The sequence below is a fragment of the Vipera ursinii genome (genome assembly GCF_947247035.1).
Source record: "Vipera ursinii genome assembly, chromosome: 2".
Classification (NCBI taxonomy): Eukaryota; Metazoa; Chordata; class Lepidosauria; order Squamata; family Viperidae; genus Vipera; species Vipera ursinii.
Genome location: NC_139513.1, coordinates 59,895,121 through 59,921,906, shown reverse-complemented (window position 1 = coordinate 59,921,906; position 26,786 = coordinate 59,895,121). Strand labels below are relative to the sequence as shown.

Genomic DNA, 26,786 nt, shown 5'->3' with positions numbered 1-26,786 from the left:
CAAATGGTAATGTTGAAAGAAAAATAAGGTCCACTTTCAAGCTGGGAGTAAGACACTGGAAATAAAATGGAGGCTAAGATGCTGGAAATAAAATGGAGGCTGTTTAGGAAAGAAGGTTTCTGTTTATTGATTAGCAGAATCAGCAACAGCATGCAGTTCTGGGACAGCTAACAAAATGGTGTTGAGAATAGGTGGGTTTTTATACCTTCTTTGGCTTTGTATTTGAGATGCCTATTCCTGTGCAAGAACATGTCCTTTAATATTCTAAAGGCTGTTGCCAGATTCCTATGGGGTCATGTAGGGGTCATGGCTGGCTCTATAGGCAAAAGGGGAAATATAAACCCTAGTGTTTGTCTGAGGTGATCTTGTCAACTTTTGGCTTGCCTAATTGTGTTGCTTATCTGGAGTCTCTGCTCTTTGCTTATGAACAGAGTGACCCAATCTGGAGTCAAAATCTCCATTTCTAAAGACTTCTGGCTTTTCAGGTTTCCTGTAGCAGGAAGACTGGGGCAGCTTTCTGTCTTTGTTAAGATTTTTTTCCATTTCTCCTTTATCCATATTGCTGGCCTTTATCTATAGACCCCTCACATCCTGGACATAATTATTTCAACTTCTCCCCTCAATGTCTGCCCACTACAGAGCATTGCGTGCCAAAACCACTAGACACAAAAATAGCTTCTTCCCCTGCACCATCACTCTGCGAAACACCTAACTCCCCACCACTGTCTTATGCCTAAAGATATTTACCCATGTAGTAGTCTGTATTGCTATTATCATTCTCATCTTGTTGTCTTTCTTATCTTCGCATCTTCCTCACCTCTCACCTTTCCTACTACCTTCTCCTACTGGTATATTATGATTTATCAATTGATGTTTGTATCTTATGATGTATGATTGTGTATGATCCATGACATCACTTTGTTATTTGTATGTACACTGAGAGCTTATGCACAAATTCCTTGTGTGTCCAATCACACTTGGGCCAATAAAGAATTCTATTCTTTATTATTTGTATAAGTAACCCAAGGCCGAGAACATACATAATACTCCTTCCTCTTGCAATTTTCCCCACAACAACAACTCGGTGAGGTAGGCCCTCTACCATTCTGGACAGCCATTTGTCCAGAATGGTGTAGGCCTAGCCCTAGATGGTCACCCTGGGACTATAGAATTGTAATGTAATCATCAGCTCTATGGGATTGCAGGCTAAAACATAACCTGTTTTTTCAGGGATCATAGATTATTCATTTGCTCTGGGAAATTATACATTTGGTAGAAGATTATAGGTATTTACTTTTGTGTCCAAGAAGAATAGGAAGCTAAGCAATTGCATAGAAACCTAAGAATAACATTTTTATCCCAAAGTATAGACTGAATTATACTTGTCTTCTACCAGGAATATTGTAACAAGTATTTTAGTACACTGGCATTGTCTACATGCATACATAGTTTTCTTTGAGGCATATATTAAATAGTATTGTATTAAGAAATAAAAAGTAGTCATCCAGTGTTGGAAGCAGGCAATAATAAAGATATAGTTTATATGCCAACAGATCGTAATGATATAACTCAAGAACATGTGCAAAATATCTTGCTGAATCGGTCTAAAGCAGGGGTGTCAAACTCAATTTCATTGAGGGCCACATCAGCATTGTGGTTGCCCTCGGGGGGGGGGTATAGCCAGGGTGGGCGCGGCCTACTCGGTGGGCGCATCTGGAGTGCGTATGGCCTACTGGGTGGGCATGGCCAGCTCTACATCATTGGCATCAAGGGTGCCTATGGGGGCCTGGGCAGGAGTGGGACAGTTTTGGGGGTCTCTGGCAGAAGGAGGGTCTCTGGACCAGGGCCAAGGCAGTGGGGGGTCGTTCCCTCACTGTTTCCAGGATGGCTTCAAGGGCCACATGAAACCACTTCGCGGGCCAGATCTGGCCCCCGGGCCTTGTGTTTCACATGTCTGGTCTAAAGGCTTTTCAGATCCAGCAATCTTGTCCCATATGAGCTCATCAGATGCCAATGGGAAACCACAAGAAGAGCATAAAAGTGATTGTCCTCTCCAACTCATACTTTTCCAGATTGGTATAAACTATTGAAGGAAAATCTAGACATCAGTTATTGGAAGTTTTATTTTTTTTCATTAATCCCATGCAAATTTTCATACACACATATTTTCTCTTCTACCGACTTTTTAATCCTAAATTGAAATACCTTAAATGTTATACCCCGGTGGGATCTTCCTCCAGTCTGCTGAAAATTCTAATTGTCCTTTTGTGTAGAATATATTTTTTTAAATGCGACAAACAAAACTATTCAGTTCATTTTACATCAGTTGATTTAGTGACAGTTCAAAGTTACAATGGCACTGAAAAAAAGGATTTATGATATGTTTTCACACTTATGACCTTTGCAGCATCCACATGGTCACATGATCAAAATTCAGACGTTTGGCAATTGTCTTCTATTTTTGATAGTTGCAGTGTCCCGGGCTCACATGATCACCTTTTGTAACCTTATGACAAAAAAGTCATTGGAGAACCCAGATTCACTTAACAACTGTGTTACTGACTTACAAAATTGCAGTGATTCACTTAACTGTGGCAAGAAAGGTCGTAAAATGGGGCAAAACTCACTTAACAAATGTTTCACTTAGCCACAGAAATTTTGGGCTCAGTTATGGTCTTAAGTTGAGGATTACCTGTACATACATTCCAAATATAGTCACAGTATAGATTTACATAAATAGAATGTGATTTTATCTTCAGAATCCCCTTTCTTATGAGAAATGCTCTTTCCTCACATCCTTTTTGTTTATTGTTGCACACTTACTTTTTTATTCCTAGTCTATCATTCATTGTTTAGATTTTATTAATGTATTGTAGTTGGGGTTTTTTAATTCAATATGCATTGAAACTTCCTGATAGCGATAATGCATAATCTAATGCTGGCTCTTCGAGCTCTCGGGCCCAGGCTGAGGAGAAAATTTTAACTGGGGTTTTTAAATGTACAGGGTGAATTTAATATTTTTTAACTGGTTTTTAACTTTTGTATGTTTTGATTTTTAATTCCCTGTAAACCGCCCTGAGTCCTCAGGGAAAGGGCGGTATATAAATATAATAAAATAAATAAATAAATAAAATAAATAATGCATACTGGATTAAAAAAAACTCAACTACAGGAGAAACTTCCTGACAGTGAGGACAATCAACCAGTGGAATAGCTTGTCCCCAGAAATTGTGGGCACTCCATCACTGGAGATTTTTAAAAAGAAGCTAGACAGTCACTTGTCTGAGATGGTATAGCTTCTCCTGCTTGAGCAGGGGGCTGGACTAGAAGACCTCCAAGGTCCCTTCCAGCTTCACTTCTATCCTATCCTATCCTATCCTATCCTTTCCTATCCTATCCTATCCTATCCTATCCTATCCTATCCTATCCTATCCTATCCTATCCTATCCTATCCTATCCTCTCTCTCTCTCTCTCTCTCTCTCTCTCTCTCTCTCTCTCTCTCTCTCTCTCTCTCTCTCTCTCTGTGTGTGTGTGTGTGTGTGTGTGTGTGTGTGTGTGTGTGTATCCAAATTACGCAGTTGTCCTGCATTTGGAAGAGTAGATACCCAGACCAGTGAGGTTTGAGCAATTTCTGCTAATGAAGTACACCATGAATTCATTTTTATTGCTTCAATGAATTGGGACATAACTATTTTTTTTCATACTGACAATGTCCAGATCTTTAATTGTGTGGAATGGTTCACGGTGGATGCAGTCTTAGAGGCAAAAAAAAGTAATATTGTCTACCATTATTTAGTTCCACCTGTGTTCCACCATATTTGCACTAAGTCTTCCAGCATCTATATTCTACCTCTCTCACCACTTTTCATTGCTGTGTCCTTCTCAGAAAACCATTAGCTCTGCTTTAAAGTGATACAGGACCTCTTAGAGAAGGATGGGCGTGTAAAATAATTTTTTAGCCCTCTGTGAAGAATTTGTAGGTCATCTGGAGATAAAATATTTAGGAATCACTTAGAGTTAAGATGTCAGCCAGTCAAATAATTTTGCCTTTGAAGGTTAGCTGGGATAAGTTTGAACATGTGAGTCCTGAGGACTAGTTTGTCCTGTTTAATGAAACTGTTCAGAGAAAGGTAGACCACAGCAGTAATGAATGCTTTCGTAGGAGAAGGGAATCTCCTGGTTCGAAAGAGGCAATGATGTACCTTTCCTTAAGAAGCCATCACTCCACACAGCTGCTTTGGAGAACAGAAGAGCCAATTTTCTACTTTCTCTTTTTGGGAAATGTTCTTAAGTAGATGACATAGCAATAGCAATAGCACTTAGATATATATACTGCTCCATAATGCTTTACAGCACTTTCTGGGCAGTTACAATGTCAGCTGCTGTCCCCAACTATTTGGGTCCTCATTTTACCGATCTCGGAAGGATGAAAGGCTGAGTCAACCTTGAACCCCATCAGGATTGAACTCCAGGATGTGGGCAGCATTTGCCTGCAATACTGAACTTAACCACTGTGCCGCCAGGCTAAAAGGTGAAACTGCTGTTGCAGAGGGCTCTAGATAAAGTAAATGATCAGGAACACTGTAAAAAAGTGATATTATATTGGCCAGTTGCCTAGTAAATAATATATATTATAATATATGTAAGATATTTTTCCTATCTAGTATAGAAAATAATCTTAACATTACATATTTATGATGAAAGAACATCAACATCATATTTGAGTTGATTTAGAACTCTTTACAAGGAATATATGAAACCTCATGATTAGCATGGTTTCTGATTCTCAGTATATCTAGTACCTCATCTCAGTTGTCCTTTCTTCAGCCCTTTTGGTCATTGCTTTTTCAGCATAAATGAACTTCTGTTATTCTGGCTCTGAGTAACTTCAATGCACCTTTGAAAGAATGCTCTCTGGTCTTATTCTTTCAACTTCTTTTTTGCCAAACTTCTCTTTATTTAAATATTTCACTTTCAAAATGAAATGTGACTGTTTTAAAGTTCATAGGTAACTACAGATCAAACAGCGCTGTGATTACCATTTCCAGTTGAACTATACTCACATCTTGTCTAAAATCTTGTGCACCAAATCTGTTTGAATCGATAATTGCCTTCCCATTGATCAGTTCTATTACGGTTTATTCTATATCAGATGTAGAGTACCGTATTTTCTGGCGTATAAGATGACTGGGCATATAAGACGACCCCCCAACTTTTGAGATGATTTTCAAGATTTTTCGTCTTATACGCCAGAAAATCAGCGAGCCCGGGCAGGCACGCCCTCCCCTCTCACTGTGGAGGAAGCAGGGCAGGCTGGCGTCTGGCGGGATCCGGCAGGGCAGTCCTGCGCACGCACGCACACACAAGACTGCCCTGCCGGCTCCCGCCCGACGCTCTTCCCTCTTGAGGCAGCATCACTCCCCGGCTCCTAAGGAGTCCTCGGGGATGCTGCCTCAAGAGCCATGGCAGGCGCCTCACGCTCTTCCCTCTTGAAGCAGCATCGGCGGAGCCGTCCGGCGTCGGGCCGGAGCCGGCAGGGCAGTCCTTCCCTCTTGAGGCAGCATCCCCGAGGACTCCTTAGGAGCCGGGGAGCGATGCTGCCTCAAGAGGGAAGAGCATCGGGCGGGAGCCGGCAGGGCAGTCCTGCGCGTGTGCCTGCCCTGCTTCCTCCACAGTGAGAGGGGAGGGTGTGCCTTCCCGGGCTCGCTGATTTTCCGGCGTATAAACGACTGGGCGTATAAGACTTATTAGTTCCGGTGCCTTCTTTGATGTAGAGGGCATTAAATTCCCTCATTGTCACAAATAACTCCACCTACCGATAGATATGAATGCAGTCTCAGTGGGACATATCCACACCTAGAAATCAAAAGAGAGCTTTTGGAAGTCACGGCTGCTTTAATGCTTATAGGAAAGATGCTTTACCCACACCAGTGTATTCTGTGAAACATGCATTTTGAATACTTTGTGAATATCCAGTGAAAGATATCTGGGGAAGAGAAGGAGTACTATAGGGATGAAACAGTGTGCCCCAACAGGCTCTTGGTGGCAACAGATTCCTGGTGCAAAGGCCGGTTAAGCATGGAAGACTGATACAATTGACATAGTTATCTTTATGCTTTGGTCATACACTGATAGAAAGATCATATGAATGATGTTTGTTGCATTGACTGTGAAGTGGCTTCAGCAATAATGACCCTGAAGAGACAGCTGTGTGGAATCGGACAGACAGCAGTGTGGCGGTGTCGCTCTTTTATACACCACCTGGCGGACCCTAGTCCAATCCGCATGGCGCATTTTTCCCGCTGCGGAAGCTTGGACCAATCAGCAACGCCTGGTTTGACAGCTTGGAGCTGTCAACGTGTTGACGTGCCTGCGTAATACCGGCGGCCGCCTTGACAGCTGAGAGCTGTCAAGCTGCCGTGCATGCGTATTCGCTCTCGGCAGCTTTTGACAGCTGACAGCTGTCAAAAGCTGCCGCATGTGTTCTGTCAGAGGTTTTACCTCACAACCATTACAACTTTAACATAGTATTATAACTTTAACATAGTATAACATTCAACACATAACACCCCTTACCCCTCCCCTGAACTGGAGGGTTAACCTTTATTTTTCGCTAGTTTGTTGTGGGACCACTCGTCATTAAGGTAAACGGGATTTTCTAGTACGACCAGAACGCCGGAGAGGTGTCTCTGTCTTTGGCTCCCCCTCCCCCTGTCCTGGATGAGAAGGTAGATGCATAGGTTCGGCCCCTGGAAGCCTTTGCTTCGTCTCTTGCTGCATAGGCATTGGTGGGGTGATGTATTGGGGAGTGTCCCGTTCACTGGTAGGGTTTGGTAGTCCCAGTTCTTCGCCGTTTCCTTCAGCCGGGTTTTCTGCACTTTGTTTCCTTAGTTGGTCGATATGCCTTCGTATGTGGCAGCCTTTGCCAGTGTCTATAATATAGGATAAGGGTCCCGTTTGTTCAATTACAACCCCCTGAATCCATTTGTTCCCTCCCCCGTAGTTCCTTGCCCAAATGCTCTGCCCGTTCTCCAAGGTTCTTTGAGGGAGGGGTTGTTCTGGTTCTGCTGTCGCTCTATCCATGTGCATTCTGTCTAGCCTGGTTACGAGGCGTCGCCCCCAACAAAGTTCCGCTGGTGACTTCCCTGTGGTCGTGCAGGGGGTGGCGTGTTGGGCCAACAAGAATTGGGCTAACCCTCGGTGCCAGTTACCCCTGATGATCTTCCGAAGTGCGTCCTTGGTAGATTTCACCATAACCTCAGCCAAGCCATTAGATGAAGGATGGAACGGAGCCGAAGTGACATGCCTAATAGAGTTCTCCTTGGTGAAAATCTGGAATTCATGAGAAGTAAATTGGGACCCGTTATCTGAGACCAAGGCATCGGGAAGGCCATGAGTGGCAAAAAGCCCCCTAAGTACCTGCTGTTGTGACTCAGGGCCAGCCTGTGGGTCCGGCAGCCGGCTCAGATGTCTCGGATGACTCAGATGAGGGGGAGGAGGAGGGTGTGGAAGACGAACTGGCTGATGACGGCTTGGAGGCTTCGCAGAGCCCCCAGCCGGGGCCCTCTTCTCAGCTGCGTGAGCCCGATAGTGCGGAGGATGATGACCCACAGCTGGCCCTGTTCAAGGACGCCCGACGCAGGAGGCAGTTGAGCAGGACCAAGCAGAGAAAGGCTGTGGGACTCCTCGGGAGGAGGCACAGGGAGACCACGCCCTGAACTCTAAATAAAAGGAGTGTTTGGGGAAGGGCTGGTTGCTGAAAGCAACCCTTCCGTTTGAGGATTCAAGTTCCAGTGTTTTGTTTCTTGTTCTGTTGTTTGTGTAATAAATCTTGGCAGACGCTTTTCAGCCTCAGACGCTCTCCAGTCTCTACTGTTTGAACAGGGGTTTGCCTTATTGCAAGGCCGGTAGCAGGCTGGTTCAGAACACCTGCACAGTGGCAGCCGTAGTGGTGCTGCTAACGGGAACGGCCTCTAGCCACCTGGAATAGCTGTCTACAGCGATTAGGAATACCTGTCCCTGGAAGGGCCCCGCGAAATCTAAGTGTACTCGGGACCATGGGTTCCTGGTTGTTTCCCATTTATGGACTGGGGCGTGTGGTTGTGCTGGCCCTTCTTGTTGACAAAGGTAGCACCCTGCCACATGTGCTTCGATGTCTTTATCGATGCCAGGCCACCATACGTAGCTCCTGGCTAATGCTTTCATTTTTACCATCCCAGGGTGGCCCTCATGCAATGTGTGCAAAGCTTTGGGTCTGTGTTTGTCTGGGACAACAACTCTGTTGCCCCAAAGTACGCACCCTAGATGGGATGACAGTTCCTGTCTCCTGGTGAAGTATGCCTGGAACTTAGGTCCTGGGCATTTGGCCTGCCACCCGGAGGTAACCCAGTTTAGTACCGTACTAATGGTTCTATCTGTAGCCGAAGCTGTTGCAATGTCCTTTGCGGATAATGGGCATTCCGGTAATTCTAAGATCGCTAGGATGTTACCTGCTGGGGCGGGGTCAGGGTCATTGCAAGGCAGGGGCAGTCTGCTTAATCCGTCGGCATGACCCATTTCCTTCCCAGGCTTATGGACCAATTTGAATGTATAAGCAGATAAAAACGTAGACTTCCTCAAGATTCTAGGAGACAGAATTTGGGGCATCTGCTTATCCCAAGTGAATATTCCCAAAAGGGGTTTGTGGTCCGTGAAGATTGTGAATTGCCGGCCATAAAGGTAGTCGTGAAATTTTTTCACGCCGGCAACGATCACCAAAACCTCCCTGTCAATTTGTGCGTAATTGCGCTCAGCTTTAGAAAGTGTTCTGGAGTAGAATTTAATAGGCTTTTGTATTCCATTTCCCAGTAAGTGACTTAGTACTGCCCCGATTCCGTATGGGGATGCATCGCATGCAATACATAGGGGCAGTTCTTCTCTGAAGAGGGTTACGGTGGAGTTATTGGAGAGGAGGTTTTTGAGGTGCTGGAAACTAGTGTCGTGCCGAGGAGACCAGGTCCAGGGGGTGTTGTGATTCAGGGTCAGCCTGTGGGTTCGGCAGTTGGGTCAGATGACTCAGATGAGGGGGAGGAGGGGGGTGTTGAAGAACTTGCTGATGATGGCTTTGAGGCTCCGCAGAGCCCCCAGCCAGGCCCCTCCTACCTGGTGGAGACCCAGCTGTGTGAGCCTGACAGTGTGGATGAAGATGACCCACAGCTGGCCCTGTTCAAGGACGCCCGACGCAGGAGGCAGTCAAGTAGGAGTAAGCAGAGGAAGGCTGTGGGACTTCTTGGAAGGAGGCAAAGAGAGGCCACGCCCTGAACTCTTTATAAAGGGAATGTTTGGGGGAGGGCTGGTTTGCTGAAAGCAACCGCTCCGATAGTGTTTCAAAGCTCCGGTATCTTGTTTCATGTTTTGTTTGTGTAATAAATTTGGCAGACGTATTCCAGCCTTTTGCTGTCTGTAAAGGGGTTGCCTTTTCTGCAAGGCCGGTAGCAGGCTGGTACAGAACAGGGGGTTCCTTTGTCTAGCAATTTATGCAGGGGTTCCGCGATAGTTGCCTTGTGGGGTAAGAATGTATGGTAAAAGTAAAAGACGTCCTCTCGGCTATACGATCCGGTGCCATCTTTGCTAAGCTGGACTTGGCGCAAGTGTACTTACAGCTCCCAGTCACCCAGGAAACCGCAGATGCGCAGACCATCGTAACCCACCGCGGGGCTTTCAAAGTGAAGCGCCTGCAATTTGGCATCTCAGCAGCCCCGGCATCTTCCAAGAAATAATGGAAAAAACCCTAAAATTCCCGGGGTCTGCCCATACTTTGATGACATACTGATAGCAGGCAAATCGGAAGAGATTTTAGCAGAAAGATTGCAGGCAGTTCTAAGTAGGTTCAGAACAGCCGGCCTCAAACTAAAAAGGGAAAAGTGCTCTATAGGGGGTAACCTCCACCGAATTCCTAGGGTATAGGATTGATGCCCAAGGAATTCACCCCACCGACTCCAAAATTAGTGCTATTAAATCTGCCCCCACTCCAAAAAACAAACAGGAATTGCAAGCCTTTTTGGGGCTTCTGCAACCAGTTCGCAGACATTTTCGATGGCTCTCTAGGAAAATGTACATGGCCCCCAGTCTCCTTAAAATTAAGACCTGAAGTTTTACCAGTCAGGATTAAGGCTAGAAGGGTCCCGTTCGCTCTCAAAAACAAAATTGAGAATGAACTGGACCGGCTGGTAAAACTGGGAGTTCTGGAACCAGTGGAGGGGGGAAATTGGGAAACCCCTATTGTCACCCTGATAATACCTAACGGGGAAATAAGGATTTGTGCCGACTATAAAGCCATCCTGAACTGAGCTTTAAATCCGCATATTTCCCGGAAAGTTTTAAACGAAATGAGGGAGACCGAAGAGCCCGAGTCAACCTCCATTTCGCAGGGAACCCCTTGTGGCCGGACTTCGATTTTAACCTTGGGTCTCAGCATTTGGTGGACCGCCGGTGACCCCCTATCCCTGTTTACGGCCTGTACTAGGGACCCAGGGGGCTTTTTGCTAGTGGCCATTGTAGGTCTCATACCTGAGGATGTTGCCTCAAGTTCATGCAAGTTCTCTCAGTTCCGGCTTTGGCATGCAGCATCGATGTGCCCGGTCCTACCGCACTCATGACACTTGGCGGAAAAGGCAGGTGGCTCTGGGGTGGCTTCCTCCATAGCTGGCACATCTAGGCGGTGTTTCTTTAGGATTGTTGTTCAGGTAGTTGGCGTTTTTGCTGGCGGTTTTGTTGCTAGTTGGTCCCCCTCGACCGTAGCGGCGGCCTTGGAGTTTTTCGAACCTCCGTTGGATGGCATCTACGTTGGTCATGTCCTCGTTTTCCCAGTTGTCGCTGTGGGCTAAGTCGTCCTGGTGGACTGACCCGTGAGGTCCGTTGCCCGGTTGTACGGTGTTTTCGTGGTGGCTGTCTTCATACGCCATGATTTCCATGGTGACCTCAGCCAGACTCAATGAAGGCTTTGTGACTAACTTCCATTGAAGACATTCATCTTTGAGCCCTATGACGATCTGGTCACGGATCCAGTCCTCCAGGTTGGGGAAGCGGCACCTTCAGGCGGCATGACGGACCCCGGCGATGAAGTCGGTTGCTGATTCATCCAGGAGTTGGCACCGCCGCGTGAAGTTTACACGCCAGAATAGTTCGGACCTTGTAGGCATAAAATGCTTACAGAGTCTGTCCGTGAGTTCCGTGTAGGGTACTGAGGTGACAGGTTCAGGGCTGAAAAGTCCGACGGCTACGTCATACACTGCCGGCCCGGTGAGACATAAGAGTGCCGCTGCCTTGTGCCAGTCTTCCATGATTTTGTTGACCACTAGGTAGCCCTCTACTTGCCCCCAGTGCGACTCCCAGCGCTCGGGATAACGGATGTCGAACTCACGGATGTGTCCGAGGTTGGCCATGGTGTCCTGGTCCGGAATACTGCTTCACGAGTGTGCGGTGGAAGTTGTGACTTCTGCCACCCAGTGACTTCAGCGAGTGACTAGCGCTAGGGCCGGTGGAAGAGGTTCTCTTTCCTCGGCTTCGTGACTTCAGCTCTGCAAAGCAGTAAATCCCATCCTCGTCGCCAGTGAAGTGGCTTCAGCAATAATGACCCTGAAGAGACAGCTGGCTTGCAGTAGCAACCTTTATTTAGTGTGGAATCGGACAGACAGCAGTATGGCGGTGTTGCTCTTTTATACATCAGCTGGCGGACCCTAGTCCAATCCGCATGGCGCATTTTTCCCGCTGCGGAAGCTTGGACCAATCAGCAATGCCTGGTTTGACAGCTTGGAGCTGTCAATGTGTTGCTGCGCCTGCTTAATACCGGCGGCCGCCTTGACAGCTGAGAGCTGTCAAGCTGCTGCGCGTGCGTATTTGCTCTCGGCAGCATTTATTTATTTATTTATTTATTTATTTGGTTTATATACCGCCCTATTCCCAAAGGACTCAGGGCGGTTTACAAGGCAAAATTTAAAAACAATCCAATATAAAATTAAAATAAATTAAATTAAGTCTAGCCACAAAAATTAAATCACAATTTAAAAACATTAAACCCCTCAGTCCAGACCAGATAGCTCAAAGAGCCAGGTTTTTAGGTCCCGGCGAAATGAACGAAGGTCGGGGGCAGTCTGGAGTTCCGTTGGCAGTTGATTCCATAGGGCAGGCGCGCCCACAGAGAACACCCTCCCCCTGTGGATCGCCCGTCGGCAATCCTTTACCGGCGGTACCCTGAGGAGGCCCTCCCTGTGGGAGCGCACAGGACGATGGGAAATTGACGCTGGTAGCAGGTGCTCCCTTAGATAATCCGGGCCCATGCAATTTAGGGCTTTATAGGTCATCACCAGCACCTTGAATCTCACCCGGAGGGCAACTGGAAGCCAATGCAGCTCCCGGAGAAGAGGTGTTACATGGGAGTATCGGGAGACTCCCATTACAACTGTCAAAAGCTGCCGCGTGTGTTCTGTCAGAGGTTTTACCTCACAACCATTACAACTTTAACAGTATTATAACTTTAACATAGTGTAACATTCAACACATAACAGACTGTTCTACGGTATCATGTTGAGCGGGCTCCAATATACAGTGGTAGCTTCTTCTTTTGCTTTTTTTCTTGGTTACTTTTGTTTAGAAGACACTGGCTGTAAATTGTAGGGTAAAAAAGAGGAGGAAGGAAGCTGTCAGCTTAACTACCAGAGTGGTTTTTTTCTGCCTCTTTTGTTCCTCCTTCCACAGTGGCTTCCTTTGATCATGTTCCAAGCACATGTTCTTGCAGTTGGGTTATATGTTTTTTCCCCCTATTTTCTTCTGCCTTTTAAATTGTGAGGGCTGGGAACAGTTTGTATCTCTCAGCTTTCCTATTTTACAGGCTGAGAAAAAACAGGAGGAGGACAGGAAAGGATTTTCTTTGCTGTCTTCATGAGATCAAATGAACTTTAACCTGCTTGAAAATGTCAGGACTCCTTGCCCAGATTAATGTTTAAAGAAAGACAAGGAATAGCACAAATGAAAGATTTTCCATTTGAGTTGAGAATGTGTGGAAAGTTTCCTCTTGGATGCACTATAAATCAGGGGCATTTGGGTGTGTCAGAAACATTTAGGATGGCAGCTGCGCCAGTGATATCAAAGATCTGCCCCCTTTTTTATGTGCATTGTGACAGATGTGAAAATAAGGGATAGGATGTTATTAACTTGAATTTTTTTCATTCCCTCAGATGTCCCTGCAGAAAACCCTATATTAATTGGAAGAGCTTTCTTTTTGAAATGAAAGTGGAAATGAATAGTTTAAACGTCACAAAATGAGAGGAATTGCTCTGATAAAAGCTTAACATTTCCCATATATAAGAACAGTTTCAAGTTCTGCATATTTGTAATTCCCTCTTAAATCTTAGAATTCAGCTTTGTTCAAACAGAAACTTGCATTAAAAAAAAAATTCCACATCTCCATTGCTATGGAGAAATCACTACATATCAGCTCTAAAACCGGACGAATTTCTTAATTTGAAAGCCTCTTACTGCACTGGCTGATGTTCCTTTCCAAAAAAAAACTCAGTCTGAGAAAATACCTGAATGTGTTAATCTAACTGCAGTGCAAGCTCCTGGAAAATGCATTGTGTAAGAGTGGCGATTCTCTTATGTTTTTGCTTCTGATTTCATGAAGCTTACTTCCACTTTTTAGTTCTTGTGGTTTCCAACAGGAAGAAGGCGTCATGGCTAGGCTAGGATTCACAGGGCTAGGTATGAACAGAATTCGTCCTTTACCTCAAAGTGGCCCTAGTTGCCATTGTTATTATATAAAATGCACTTTTGACCCTCAGGCATAACAGTGCTGGGACCTCTGTTGCTTAATGGAACAAAGAAAAGAAATTCCCAGCTTGAGATAGAACTAAACTAGTTAATGGGGATTCCCGTCTGTATTTCCTATAAATGTTATTTTTAAAATAAAATACATTTTAATAAATAACCAAATTAAAATGTGGAATATTCATTGAATAGAGGCAGAGATTCTAAACATACTATCATAGCAATAATATTAGCAAGAAAGTACGGCATACTGTAACAGCATAGCAAATAGTCAAAAGAGGGGGAGGGGGAATTAACAAAAACTCTTCAGAAGGAGGGAAACCGAGGCCCTGTCTTGTGAAGAAGCTTTGAAAATCTGCCTAGTCCTGGGATTTGGGATTCACATCTGAAGTGAGGAAGTTACTTGGTGGAGGGAGGGGGTAGGAGAACTCATCATAAGCGCTGGCACCATTTTTTGGATTTGCTCCATGGTAGCACAGTCCCGGGAAAATACAATCAAATAAAGGAGTTGATGATAGTACAGCCTGCCAGATTGCTTCCTTGAGTATCCACAAAGAACTTCATTTCTGAAATCAGAAAATAAGTGGAGGGAGGTTTGGTCCTTTAAAACAAATAAATTCATTTCAGGGTTGTCAGCAGTATATGGCCAAAGAATTCAAGATGTTGGCCTTAAGTATTGCATGTAGACATCCTGGCATCTTTTCTTTATCCTTCTCTGAATAAGTCTGAGCAAGAAGGAGTGAAAAGAAAGTGGAGATGGTGCAATTTCATTGTTGGATTAGAGGGCTGACAAAGGGTTTTCCACTCCTGGATAGGAAAATAATGGTAGACTGAGTAAGTATACATATATATAATATTGTTTTTTTCAATTGTGTAAAGATATCATTCTGATTGATAAATGCAGTTCACAAAATGGTGTTTTTTATGACTACTGAATTCAGTGTTTGTTGTATTTTATTTCAATCAGTAGGTTGATTGAAATATAACTATTACCATGGGATAATGGTATACCATAGTATAACATATACCAGGTATAACTATTACCATGTGGAAATGCACAGGTTTTTTTGAGGTTAAAAAGGATCCTCATACTCAGATTGCTTGGGAACCACTAAACTACAGGAAGTTAAAGGCCAACTTGGAATTCTAAGGAAAAAATGATACATACAAATATGATATAAATTTATAACATAAAAATATAAGATAAATTATAGGAAAGAAATAGGAGAAAAGAAGAACACCGCATCAAGATTTGGACACAGCCTATTTCAGAAAGTTGAACGGGATAATTATGAATATATTTTCACTTACTTTGTGAAATAATCCCTAATGTGGAATTTGTCTAATTCACAGACATATTGAAATTTGGATTCAGTGACCAAGCGGTGACTCTTGAGGTTAGACTACCTTGGTTGCTCCAGTCCCAGCAACTGGGATTAGAGAGAAAGCTTTAGGTTTTCTGTTTGCTCCACTTCATTGCCAGAGGTTCTTCTGACCAGTGTAATAGTGCTTTGTGTCCTATGTCAGCTAGATGTTTAGCTTTGCAGTTGATGACCGTTGTTTTATGAGAAACACCAGCAAAAACATCTTATATTTCTGTTTCAGCCCTGACAAGAAATCTTTGGAAATTTGCAAATGTTTTTTATTATTTTTTTATTCCCTGAAATAGAAAATATTTCTTCTCATTCACTTTCTAAACACAGCCTGTGGTTAATACAGGTAATCCTTAACTTAGTAACCATTTGAAGTTACATCACTGAAAAAAATGACTTAAGCCTTATTATGTAAGTCTTTGTGTCCTATCCCGTCATGGTCATGGTCATGTGATCAAAATTCAGATGCTTGGCAAGTGGCACTTAATTATGATGTGATCACTTTTTGCAACTTTCTGACAAAGTCAGTGGGGAAGCTAGATTCAGTTAACAACTGTGTTACTAACTTAACAACTGCAGTGATTCACTTAACAACTGTGGCAAGAGAGGTCATAAAATGGACCAAAACTCACTTAAAAATTGTCTTGCTTAGCAGTGAAAATTTTGAGCTCAGTTGTGGTTGTTGAGAGCTACCTGTAATGCCTATTATGGGAGTCAGGGAAAAGCAGATAGTTTAGGATTTTTTTTACGCTTCTGAATCATAATCATTTGTGCACATCTCTTTAATTACACAGAAATCTCTTTGGCATGCAATTTTGAAATGTTACTTCCTCAAGCTAACCTTTTCATCTCTAAAAGTAATTGTTCATTAGTGAGAATGTAATCTCTTTCACTGTTCTTTCCTTTTAGTTAAATATGACCTTAATAATCCTGCAAAACACGCCAAACTGGACTTTCTCAATAACCTTGCCACTGGACTGGTGTTTATTATAGTAGTTATCAATATATTTATCACTGCTTTTGGAGTTCAGAAGCCGGCTCCTCCAGACCAGAAGGCATAGGAAGGTAAGCTCCAGTTTAGAATAGAATATCATAAAACATGAGTACTTTTAATCTGAAAACAAATCTACTTCTCCTTCTAGAGAAACATTTTTATAAGTCCATATCATTTCTATGTATTACAGAGTACAAGTTATTATAGGTGGGTTCAGGAGTAATACTATTTTTATTTATTTCATATCTGTGCCCTAGCCACAGCAGAGATTGCTTTATTCTCCTTTGAAACTCCTCCTCAGAAAGATCAGGAAAATTTCCCTTTCATGTTCAATGAAGTCATTTTCCATTTTTAATTAATTATAGTTAATTTAATTGCACATGGTAAAACTGTGGAACAACTGGACCTTCTACAGTTAGTCAGTATTTCAGAAAGTACATCTTCCTGTTTATATTAAAATACACAGAAAATACTTTTTATGTTCCATGTGAACTTAAAAAGGAAACAGGGCCTTCTTGGTTATGGCAGAGTGGTTATAGAAGCTATCCCACCAGGACACTGAGTTTGCACCTACATTGATCTTATTTCAGTTCCACATTTTTGAATCTAGTCTCAGAGGTTATGGGTGCTCTATCACTGGAGGTTTTCAAGAAGAGATTGGACAACCACTTGTCTGCAATGGTCTAGGGCTCCTTCCAACTCTATTATTCTGTCTCTGCTTTTTATCTAGATTTTAAATGAGGTTTTTTTATTGAAGAGTTTTACAATACATTTTACCTTTAACAATCCCTCCCCCCCTCCCTCCACCCAACCCTTCCTAACCCTCCCTATCCCTCCCCCCCTTCCCCCCTCCCCCCTCCCCGACTTCCCAGAGCTAAATACAAGGTATAAAAATGAGAACAATCATAAACACCCATATGTTAACAACAATAAACTATTAAATCTATCGCACTCTAGCTCATATAAAATGACTACAAGCAATACTAATATCACATCAAAACTTAAACAAATGCTAAATGAAACTTTTTAGTCCCATATTTGTTCTGGATGTAATCAATCCACTTCTTCCACTCCATAATGTAACGTTGTTGCAAATGATCTTTCAAATAAGCCGAAATCTTTGCCATTTCCGCCAGGTCAGAAACTTTTAGAGTCCATTCTTCTATAGTCGGCAGTTCCTCCTTCTTCTAATATTGACCTACTAAAAGTCTTGCTGCCGTAATTAAGTTCAACATCAACTTAGTGTCCACAACAGTAGTATCCGTAATTATACCCAATAAAAACAATTGCGGACAAAACTTTATCCTTTGCTTGAATATCTTCTGCATATTCCACCAGATTTTAATCCAAAAAGCTTTAACCTTTTTACAGGTCCACCATATATGAAAATATGTTGCGTCTTCACCACCACATCTCCAACATTTAGGTTGATAATTCGGATACATACTTGCAAGCTTTTTAGGATCTAAATGCCACCTATAAAACATTTTGTAAAAGTTCTCTCTTAAATTTTGAGCTTGCATAAATTTTACGTTCCTCACCCAAATCTTTTCCCAAGTGTCCATTGTAATAACTTCTTGAATATTCTGAGCCCACTTTACCATACAATCTTTAACAAGTTCTGTTTCTGAGTCAATTTCTATCAATGCAAGATATATCCGTTTGATATGTGCTGGACCCTGATTTCTAATTTGCTTTACCAAATTTTCATCAGTCATTGAAAAACCAATTTTCTGATTTTAAATGAGTTTTGATGGATAAGTAGATAGGTTGATAACATTAAGAAGATTTACCGGTATGTAAATAAGCCAGAATCATCTGAAATTGGCTAATTTCCCCAGACCACAACTAAGGCAAACCAGTGTTGTTCAATGGTACAGATAACAACAAATCTCAGTTAACTGAAAATGAATACTGATCGATCTCCACTAGACTGATGTACAAAAAGACGAGAAGGAACTTTATGAATCCAAAGTTTACTTGTGCTACCTTTCTAGCATTATATTGAAAATACAGTCAGATTATAAAATCAGTTGGGAGTAGTAGTTTAGTTAGGCCACCAAGTGCAGCATTGCTTATGAGGTAGAAAAAGGTTTGGATCATGAAAAATAATCAACACCAAATACTCTTATGGATACCTCCATTGCTCTTCATGATTTTTGCTCCCTTATGAATACTGAGGGTATCAGTTCATTTTTACTCAAAGACCCAAACTTAATTGCTCAAAGCCATGCATTTGTATCAAACAGTGATTCTGGGAATTAAGTATGTAAGAGGCAACTACGGGACAGTGTTATCTCTTGTTGTAGATTTATTTATATATTCTATACCAGGGGTGTCAAACTCAATTTCATTGAGGGCCGCATCAGCATTGCGGTTGCCCTCAAGGGGCCGGGTGGGTATGGCCTGGGTGGGCGTGGCCTACTGGGTGGGTGTGGCCAGAGTGCGTATGGCCTACTGGGTGGGCGTGGCCAGCTCTACATCATTCGCATCAAGGGTGCCTATGGGGGCCTGGGCAGGAGTGGGAGAGATCTGAGGGTCTCTGGCAGAAGGAGGGTCTCTGGGCCAGGGCCAAGGCAGTGGGGGCCGTTCCCTCACTGTTTCTTCGCGGGCCACATGAAACCACTTCGTGGGCCGGATCTGGCCCCCGGGCCTTGTGTTTGACATGTCTGTTCTATACCTTCTCTATAGAAATTGGTCAGAGTATTCTGTGATGAAATGGGGAAAAGGAATTAAAGGGGTACTTTAAATGAACATAATCAAGCTGCATAGATCCTTTTAACTGGTTTTTCATTCTTTTTTCTTTTTAATACCAGAGACCAACATTCTGAAGACAGTTTCTGTACTTTGTGCCGGTTTCACTTGGATAAGAAACTCAACAAGCATGTCTTCCCTTTCAGTTGGATTATTTACCAGAAAGGCCATTTTATTTAACTTCTTGGAAGAAAAATTGAATTTAATTTGTAGTGTAAGACGTTGCAACCAAAGATGCTTGCACTGAACTTTCCACATAAACCTAATAGTATTGCTTGAGGAAAAACTGCAGTGTAAATCTCTGAGACTTTCTTATGACTATTGAAGTTCAGTCCATGTGCCTTCAGAGAAATGCTGAACCAAGAAAGAGAGCACTTATATTTTGAAAGCATGGAGTTCACATAGGTACCTATGTACATTTCAACATTAAACAATAATTTTGTCTACAAGACTTTCAAATCCCAATGTAGATTTAAAAAAACCCAAATCGTTCATTATTTATATAATTTTATATGAATAATTATATCTGGTAGGGTGCTATGTATAAGAAGAAAGTGAATGCAATCAGTGTGATGGTAATTTTTTGCGTATGTGTTTGAGTTCCAAACTAAGGGATGATGTAAGGGAACAATCAAACACATGTGTTGTTGTATGTGACAGAACATCAATTTTATTCTAAATTCTCCCTTTCTTCCATATGCTACACCATTCTGGTTCTCTTAAACATCTGCCAAATTTCCATGTTATCCACAAACAGAATACCTACTGGGATAATAGAGTCATTTTACCCTGACACTTGTGAAGAGCAGGGATATAAAAAGTCTCTCATTCCTTTTGTGTTCAGTCATTCTGAATGGTGCTGCACCTTTTCTACTTCTTTTGCTCACAGTGTCGGTGAGAAATATCTCTCTCTGGTCATTTTGCCCAGTCACAATAGATAGTGAGATGGGTGGCATATAAACTTAATGAATAAACACATTTCAAACATGGCTCGTCCATGGTTTATATTTTTTACTTTGGTAATGATTAGTAAGGATCACTGCAAAATCTTGATAGGTCTATCCAGTGCTTTTTTTCTAAAAGAAAAAGGTGCCGGAACTCACACATGTCATACAACCCGCCTTGCCTACCCTACAAGGTTCCATCCAAAAAAGGTGCTGGAACTCCATTCTGGGCATTCAATGACAAAAAAAGCTCTGGGTCTATCTTCTTTATATTAAGGATGGCTTGTCAACACTTGAATAGGGAAATGCCAAGTTTCCCCCCATTTTTCCTGCTTTGTTGAAACAAAATCCATTCTAGAAGGCTCCTCAGAGTGCATACCTCTTCATGGACCTTTCCAACACAATTCAAACGGCATGGAGCATTTTTCTCTGGCCTGAACTGCTAATTTTAGAACTGTTAAGTAGGAATAGAAAAGTCCATCCTATGCACAAGATGAGAATCAAATTTTGATTATATGCAATTTTTCTCATTCTCATCATCTCATTCATTCATGTCAATCTACATAGAAAACAATAATTTTTGAAAAAGAAAGTATCTTTAATGAAATTGAGTCAGGAAATTAATTTTTTTCAGAATATGTTTTGAAATTATATATAATACAATTTTCTCCTTTAAAAAATATAGTGAACATTTTTCCTAATTTATCATTTGTGAGCACAAACTGCACTCTGTTTTTAGTTTCCTACACATCTGATGCTACGTTTTATTTTTTATTTTGATTCATTAAATATATAGATTTTAAATATATATAGTATATAGCACATTAGTATAGATACAGGATAGAAGCCATTTCCTTTATCATTTCAGATGCTGTGTTTTTCTACTAATAAAAATCATAATCATAAGATTCTAAAGAGTAAGATAATTTTTCTAGCAAAGAAAATAGAGAACAAAAAGGACATAATTTTATTTGGAAATCTGTTTTATTTTCAGTGAAAATAATTGGACTTTATTATTAATAAAAAATGGTTGTGGGTTGTTGTTTTTTGTTCAGATGCCAAAATTGATCAGAAGTTTGCAGAATGTTGGTTCACAGCTACTGCCTTTATAAATTGTGTGAACAGGATTGCTTCTTCTGCATAAGAGCCAACTGTAATTCTGTAGGTTCTTTCCAGGAAGGGAATCACGGATTGAATTAAATAGGGCTTGCTTCAGCAAGAACAGATATTTTTCATAGATTATATTTTTAATAAATTATATTAAAGTGCAGTATAATTAAATAATGTTTTTCATAGTTAATTGTGATAAAATCAGAGTTTTTCCTAAACAGGACAATGGTTTAGGCATTACAAGTGAGGAGTGTTCTAAAACAGAATATCAATTAATGTTACAGATTTTTGCAAAATATTTTTTACAGCGTACTATTTTGTTTTCTTGATGTCAGTAATGCGGTAAACTAGGGACAGCTGTGAGGGTGGATAAAGAAAGGAATCCAGGACTAAGCAATCCAAGCCCTGTTATTGAAACATCAATCTAAGCTAGCTGGTCTCAATCTGGTATCCTCTGCATGGTTTGGATTACATGAGACAGTACATGATAGGTATTTTATTAAAAAATGTACTAGAGGCATAGCTTGTCATGATTCTGATTTCCTATTCGCATTAGAATCCTGTACTTAGATTGTTACTGTATTGCATTGTATTAATTTTCTTTTCATTGCTGGTCAATAAACAGTTTTGATAAAGTGCACAGCATTTTTTATTTAGGCACCACTGATTATGATTTATTTGGAGCCTTTAAAACAAAACCTGGTGTGCATGGTAAGGATAACATCAGGTGTGTTAGCTATATTAGTTTTAGTGGCGCATGTCTAGGCACCACTAAAACTGATTCTAATTGGATGGTTCTAGTTTTTTTATTTTTTTTATTTTAATTCCATTTATATCCCGCCCTTCTCCGAAGACTCAGGGCGGCTTACAAGCTTAGCAGTAGCCTTCATTCTATGTATATGCCTGCTTATTAGGGCTTTCACACAAACCCCAAGCGGCATTATTACAAAGTCAGCTTAATTGCCCCCAACAATCTGGGTCCTAGTTGGCTTCCTCCCTAAGGAAAAGGTTTGTAACATAGGAACATACTTATTGGAAAGGCAAGGTTTAAACACATGTACAACAGACTTATGCTTCCATGTTTTATCTTTTAGAGTTACTTTACATGTACCTCTTCATTTCATCATTCCCCAGCAATTCTCTGAGGGTTGTTGTGAAGCAAGACTAGGGGAAGATTATGACACGTTGCAACATTGAGTGGTTGGACTACATGTTTTTCTGTTCATGTTTATTTTGGATTCTATAATGTGGACGCGGTGGCTCAGTGGGTTAGGACGCTGAGCTTGTTGATCAGAATGTCGGCAGTTTGGCAGGTCGAATCCTGAGTGCCGCGTAACAGAGTGAGTGCCTGTTACTCGTCCCAGCTTCTGCCAACCTAGCAGTTCGAAAGCATGTAAAAAATGCAAGTAGAAAAATAGGGACCACTACAGTGGGAAGGTAACAGCGTTCTGTGTGCCTTTGGTGTCTAGTCATGCCGGCCATATGACCACGGAGACGTCTTCAGACAAACGCTGGCTCTTCGGCTTTGAAACGGAGATGAGCACCAGCCCCTAGAGTCGGAAACAACTAGCACTCATGTGCGGGGGAACCTTTACCTTTAATGTGGTTTAGTCAGGCATGATTGGTCCTTCCTTCCTTCCTTCCTTCCTTCCTTCCTTCCTTCCTCCCTCCCTCCCTCCTTCCTTCCTTCCTTCCTTCCTTCCTTCCTCCCTCCCTCCCTCCCTCCCTCCCTCCCTCCCTCCCTCCCTTCCTTCCTTGTACATATATTTTGCCTTTCCTGCAGGAGCTTAAGCTGTGAGATAGATAATGGGGGTGGGGAGAAGAGTCTGGCCCAAAGTTACCCAGTGATCTTTCATGGCTGAGGGTGAATTTGCATCTAGATTTCTCTCTGGTCCTCAAATAACATACAGCACACTATCTCTGTAGCACTTGAATCACATTCACGCACTCCTTTGTGCATTTAGACAGAGGTCCCATTTGCCCAGGTGAACTTCACTCCAAGATAAGATTGTAAGAGAATTGCAATTTGAGGGCCTCTAAGCCTGTAGGGCTGGCAGAGCAAGCCTCTTGTTTTCTTGTACATCCTTTGTTTTTATTTTCCTTACGAGCATTTTAATTACTTGGGTCTTTTAACCTGGGATTGTGTTCACTCCCTTCTCTTTCCCTCTGCCTATCTCACATGTTCAGATTTTCCACTTTGAAGCAAAATTTCCCATTAAGCAACTTTCATTTCCCTTTCCTTGGCCATTTCATGCCAGTAGCACTCACAGTTTGAATAGCAGGAAAGACTTGAAGAGTACAGCATAGCCATTCTGTCTTTGTGCCTTGCAACAGGGTATATAACCTCTGTTCCATTTCCCACAAGTAGATTTCATAATTTTAAAAAATTATGATTTTTTTAGAAGCGTGCATTCTTCTGCTCATTAGGAAGAAGCACACTCAGGATTGTTAACAGCTTTTCAGTAAATTGAAAGTGTCCCACAGTTCAAGTCCCCCTCCATCCCCAGAGAATATAACTGATGTGTGCCTTTCAGGGTTGGGACCAACTGAAGTTTCAAGAACCAGGGGGTCTGCAAGAAGGGTGGTGGTCAAAAACACCCAGAATGATGGTCACAAATAGATGGCAGTTGAATCCCCATGCAAGGTTGTGGGTGCCATCTCTCCCTTTTCAACTCACCTTCCCTCCCCCAGATCTACCTGAAATAGGGAAAGTTATATTTCAAGCAGACTTTAGATGCAACAAGAGTTAAGGGGGGGAAAAAAACTTAGCTGAGTTGTCAGTGCAATCAACCATTGCATCCTGGGAAAATCAGTTGCCAAAGAGCAGATCCTGAATGTGAGTTCTCCCAACCAAAAAGGGCTTTTGCAAAGAGGAGGGGGCCCTCTACATTTTTTTTTCTGTTGTTCCCTTTGGAATGATTTTCTAAGAGTGGCCAAAAGCCAAATAAGAAGGAATAAAAATTCTGGTTGGAATTTGGGGAATCAAGCTAGGAACTACATGAAATACAGATTAGATTAGATTTCATGAACAGTGAACCATACTAGGATGTTGTTCTCTCTGTGTTGCAGAGACCGCATGTATCAAGGAAGCTCATATGGTCATAAGAATCTAATAGGTCCACCCCCCAATCATTCAGGATTTCATAGGACAAAGCCATTGCTCTGACTTTGAAAATAGTTTAGAATCCATTCAAATGCCAGGGTTTTTGTTCCTGGAGCAGCACATGAAAGGATAGACTGAATTTCATGCCATTGCTTTAAATCTCCTACTATCAGGCCTTTACAACTAAATGTCAGACTAGCAAATGTGTTTAGACAATTGCATTTCCTGATACACATTAAATTTTACTCCATGCTGACAGAAGTTTCAGTAGAGAACAAATCATGAATAATAAAATACCCTAAGCTTTTATTAGGCATCTTGGGACCACACTCATTATAATGCTTACTCGGCTCTTTATAAGTGGGTGAATTAAAATGACAACTGCTATCTTTATTAGCCCAAACTCTCAAGTACTGTTTTATAGTGTTAGTCTTCCATGAGCTGGTTTTAACTCCCTGAAGCACATGACCTACTAGAATTTACTGGAAGAAAAACCCATTGTATGGGTAAAGGTATTTAAATTATGCTATTAGCTTGGAACTAAATGCACTCTAAAAATGACTAGGCCAAGAAATCTGATTTTTTTTGACAAAAGCGTTTTTTGCTTAGAAAAGAGCAATAATTAATATCATACCTTTGAACAACTCACTTGCAAATGTCTGCTTTACTATGTTCATGCTCACATCTTAAGCAACATTTTTCATGGGTTATGTTGAAAAAAATATTCTGTGCTTCTGGAAACGAATTAAATGCTATTTGTTGTGGGCTCTGTGCTTCACACATAGGAGTTTTGGGATTAGGAAATGCCCTGTTCCAAATCTTTGGGAGCATAATTAACGACTCCCATCAGTCACAGCTAATCTTGAGATTGAAAATTCTTCAAGGTGCTTCTACATGTCTGGCAGGCTTGCTAATTAGGAGATCTCTATACTATATGCAATTATGCTGCCTGCAATTATTGCAGGTTCGCATCCCACCAGGCTCAAGGTTGACTCAGCCTTCCATCCTTCCGAGGTAGGTAAAATGAGGACCCAGATTGTTGGGGGCAATAAGCTGACTTTGTAATAATGCCGCTTGGGGGGGGGACGAAAGCCCTAATAAGCAGGCATATACATAGAATGAAGGCTATTGCTAAGCACATTTAATTTGTGCTTAGACTGTAAGCCGCCCTGAGTCTTCGGAGAAGGGTGGGATATAAATGGGATTAAAATAAAATAAATTAAATAAATAAATATAAAAAATGTCATGATACTGCCTTTAAAAGAGGGTTTATTGGTAGAAACACACATTTCACCAAAGCCAGAGAGGTTAAGAGCCAAAGTCATTTTTGCTTTATTGCTTTATTCAAAGAATGAATTTTGGCACAGATTCTTCCAAACGAGGGACTGGGCTGGTACCATTGAGAAAGGACCTCAAGAACCTCTGTTTGGTCAGCTAAGCCTGGCTGCCATCTCAACATTTGCATTAATCCATGTGCAGAAGACCAGGGGTGATGTTGGAGGAACAGTTTAGGCTGCTTGTCCCTGCTGTCAGTTTTGTTTTGTAGCAAGAAAAGTCTTCATCATGGCTCCATCCAAGCTGGGGATAAACAACATGGCAACTGCTTTAGGAAGAAGGTTACAGTTTATTGCAGAGGAAGGCCAGACAGACAGATACAGCAGAAAAAGGGCTGATCACATGTAGGGAGTGGGTTTTATACCCCCTCAAGTCTTTTGTTTGGAGTTATTTCCTGTTTCAGGCTTTGTATTTCCTGTGTCACATATTCTGACCTGAATCTGGGTGTGCCTTTCTGGTATTCTTGATGGTTGTGGGTCAATTCTATTATGCGTTTCTATTATGCGTTCCTATTATGCGTTCGTATTATGCGTTTCTAAAGCCACAGGAACCTTGGGGGGAAGTGATCATGCAATATTGGAATTCAACATTATGGAAACACAAGCAATAGAATACAGCCAAACTAGAGTCTTGGACTTTAAAAGAGCTAATTTCAATAAACTTAGAGAGACCTTGGGAAGAATTCCATGGATGAGAATCCTAAAGGGGAAAACAACTCAAGAAGCTTGGGAAATTTTGAAAAGTGAGATAATAAAGGCCCAGTCTAGCACAATACCAACAAAGAAGAAAAATAACAGCTCTCAAAAGAAACCAGCATGGCTGCATAAAGAACTCTCTGATAAACTGAAAGATAAAAAGGACAAGTATAAGAAGTGGAAAGAGGGGCACATAACTAAGGCAGAATATCAGCAAACAGCCCGTGCCTGCAAAGATGAAGTGAGGGAAGCTAAGGCTCAAAATGAACTAAGGCTTGCGACCAAAGTCAAAAATAGCAAAAAAAAAGTTTCTTTCAACATATAAGAAACAAGAAAAAAGTTAAGGAAATGATTGGTCCATTAGTGGAGGAAAGTGGCAAGAAGGTGACAAGCAACGGAGAAAGCAGAACTATTTAACTCGGTTTTTGCATGTCTTTACACAAAGGGAAAAAACAGTCCAACCTACCAAAACCAGTGCCATAAAAAACAGAATAGAAACGCAAGTTAAGATAGGCAAGAAAATGGTAACTGAGCACCTGTCCAGCCTAGACAAGTTCAAATTACCAGGACCAGATGGATTACACCTCAAGGAACTGGCAGACGTGATCTCAGAACCACTGAACTATATTTTTCAAAGATCCTGGAGCACTGGGGAACTACCAGAGGACTGGAAG

The 26,786-nt window shown here is 41.9% G+C and overlaps 1 protein-coding gene across 2 annotated transcripts in view; it reads left to right on the top strand.

The window, feature by feature from the left end:
- Positions 1–21,608, top strand: part of NINJ1 (ninjurin 1) — a 37,158-nt gene extending 15,550 nt beyond the window's left edge. Inside the window, exons 3-4 of one of the 2 annotated variants that reach the window (XM_083352232.1) lie at positions 16,087–16,242; positions 18,988–21,608. In XM_083352232.1, the coding sequence (XP_083208358.1) occupies positions 16,087–16,238 (152 nt within the window). In that variant the 3' untranslated portion in view covers positions 16,239–16,242; positions 18,988–21,608. The remainder of the gene's footprint in view (positions 1–16,086; positions 16,243–18,987) is intronic. The other variant, XM_083352231.1, reaches the window with a different exon arrangement.
- Positions 21,609–26,786: the final 5,178 nt, after the last annotated feature.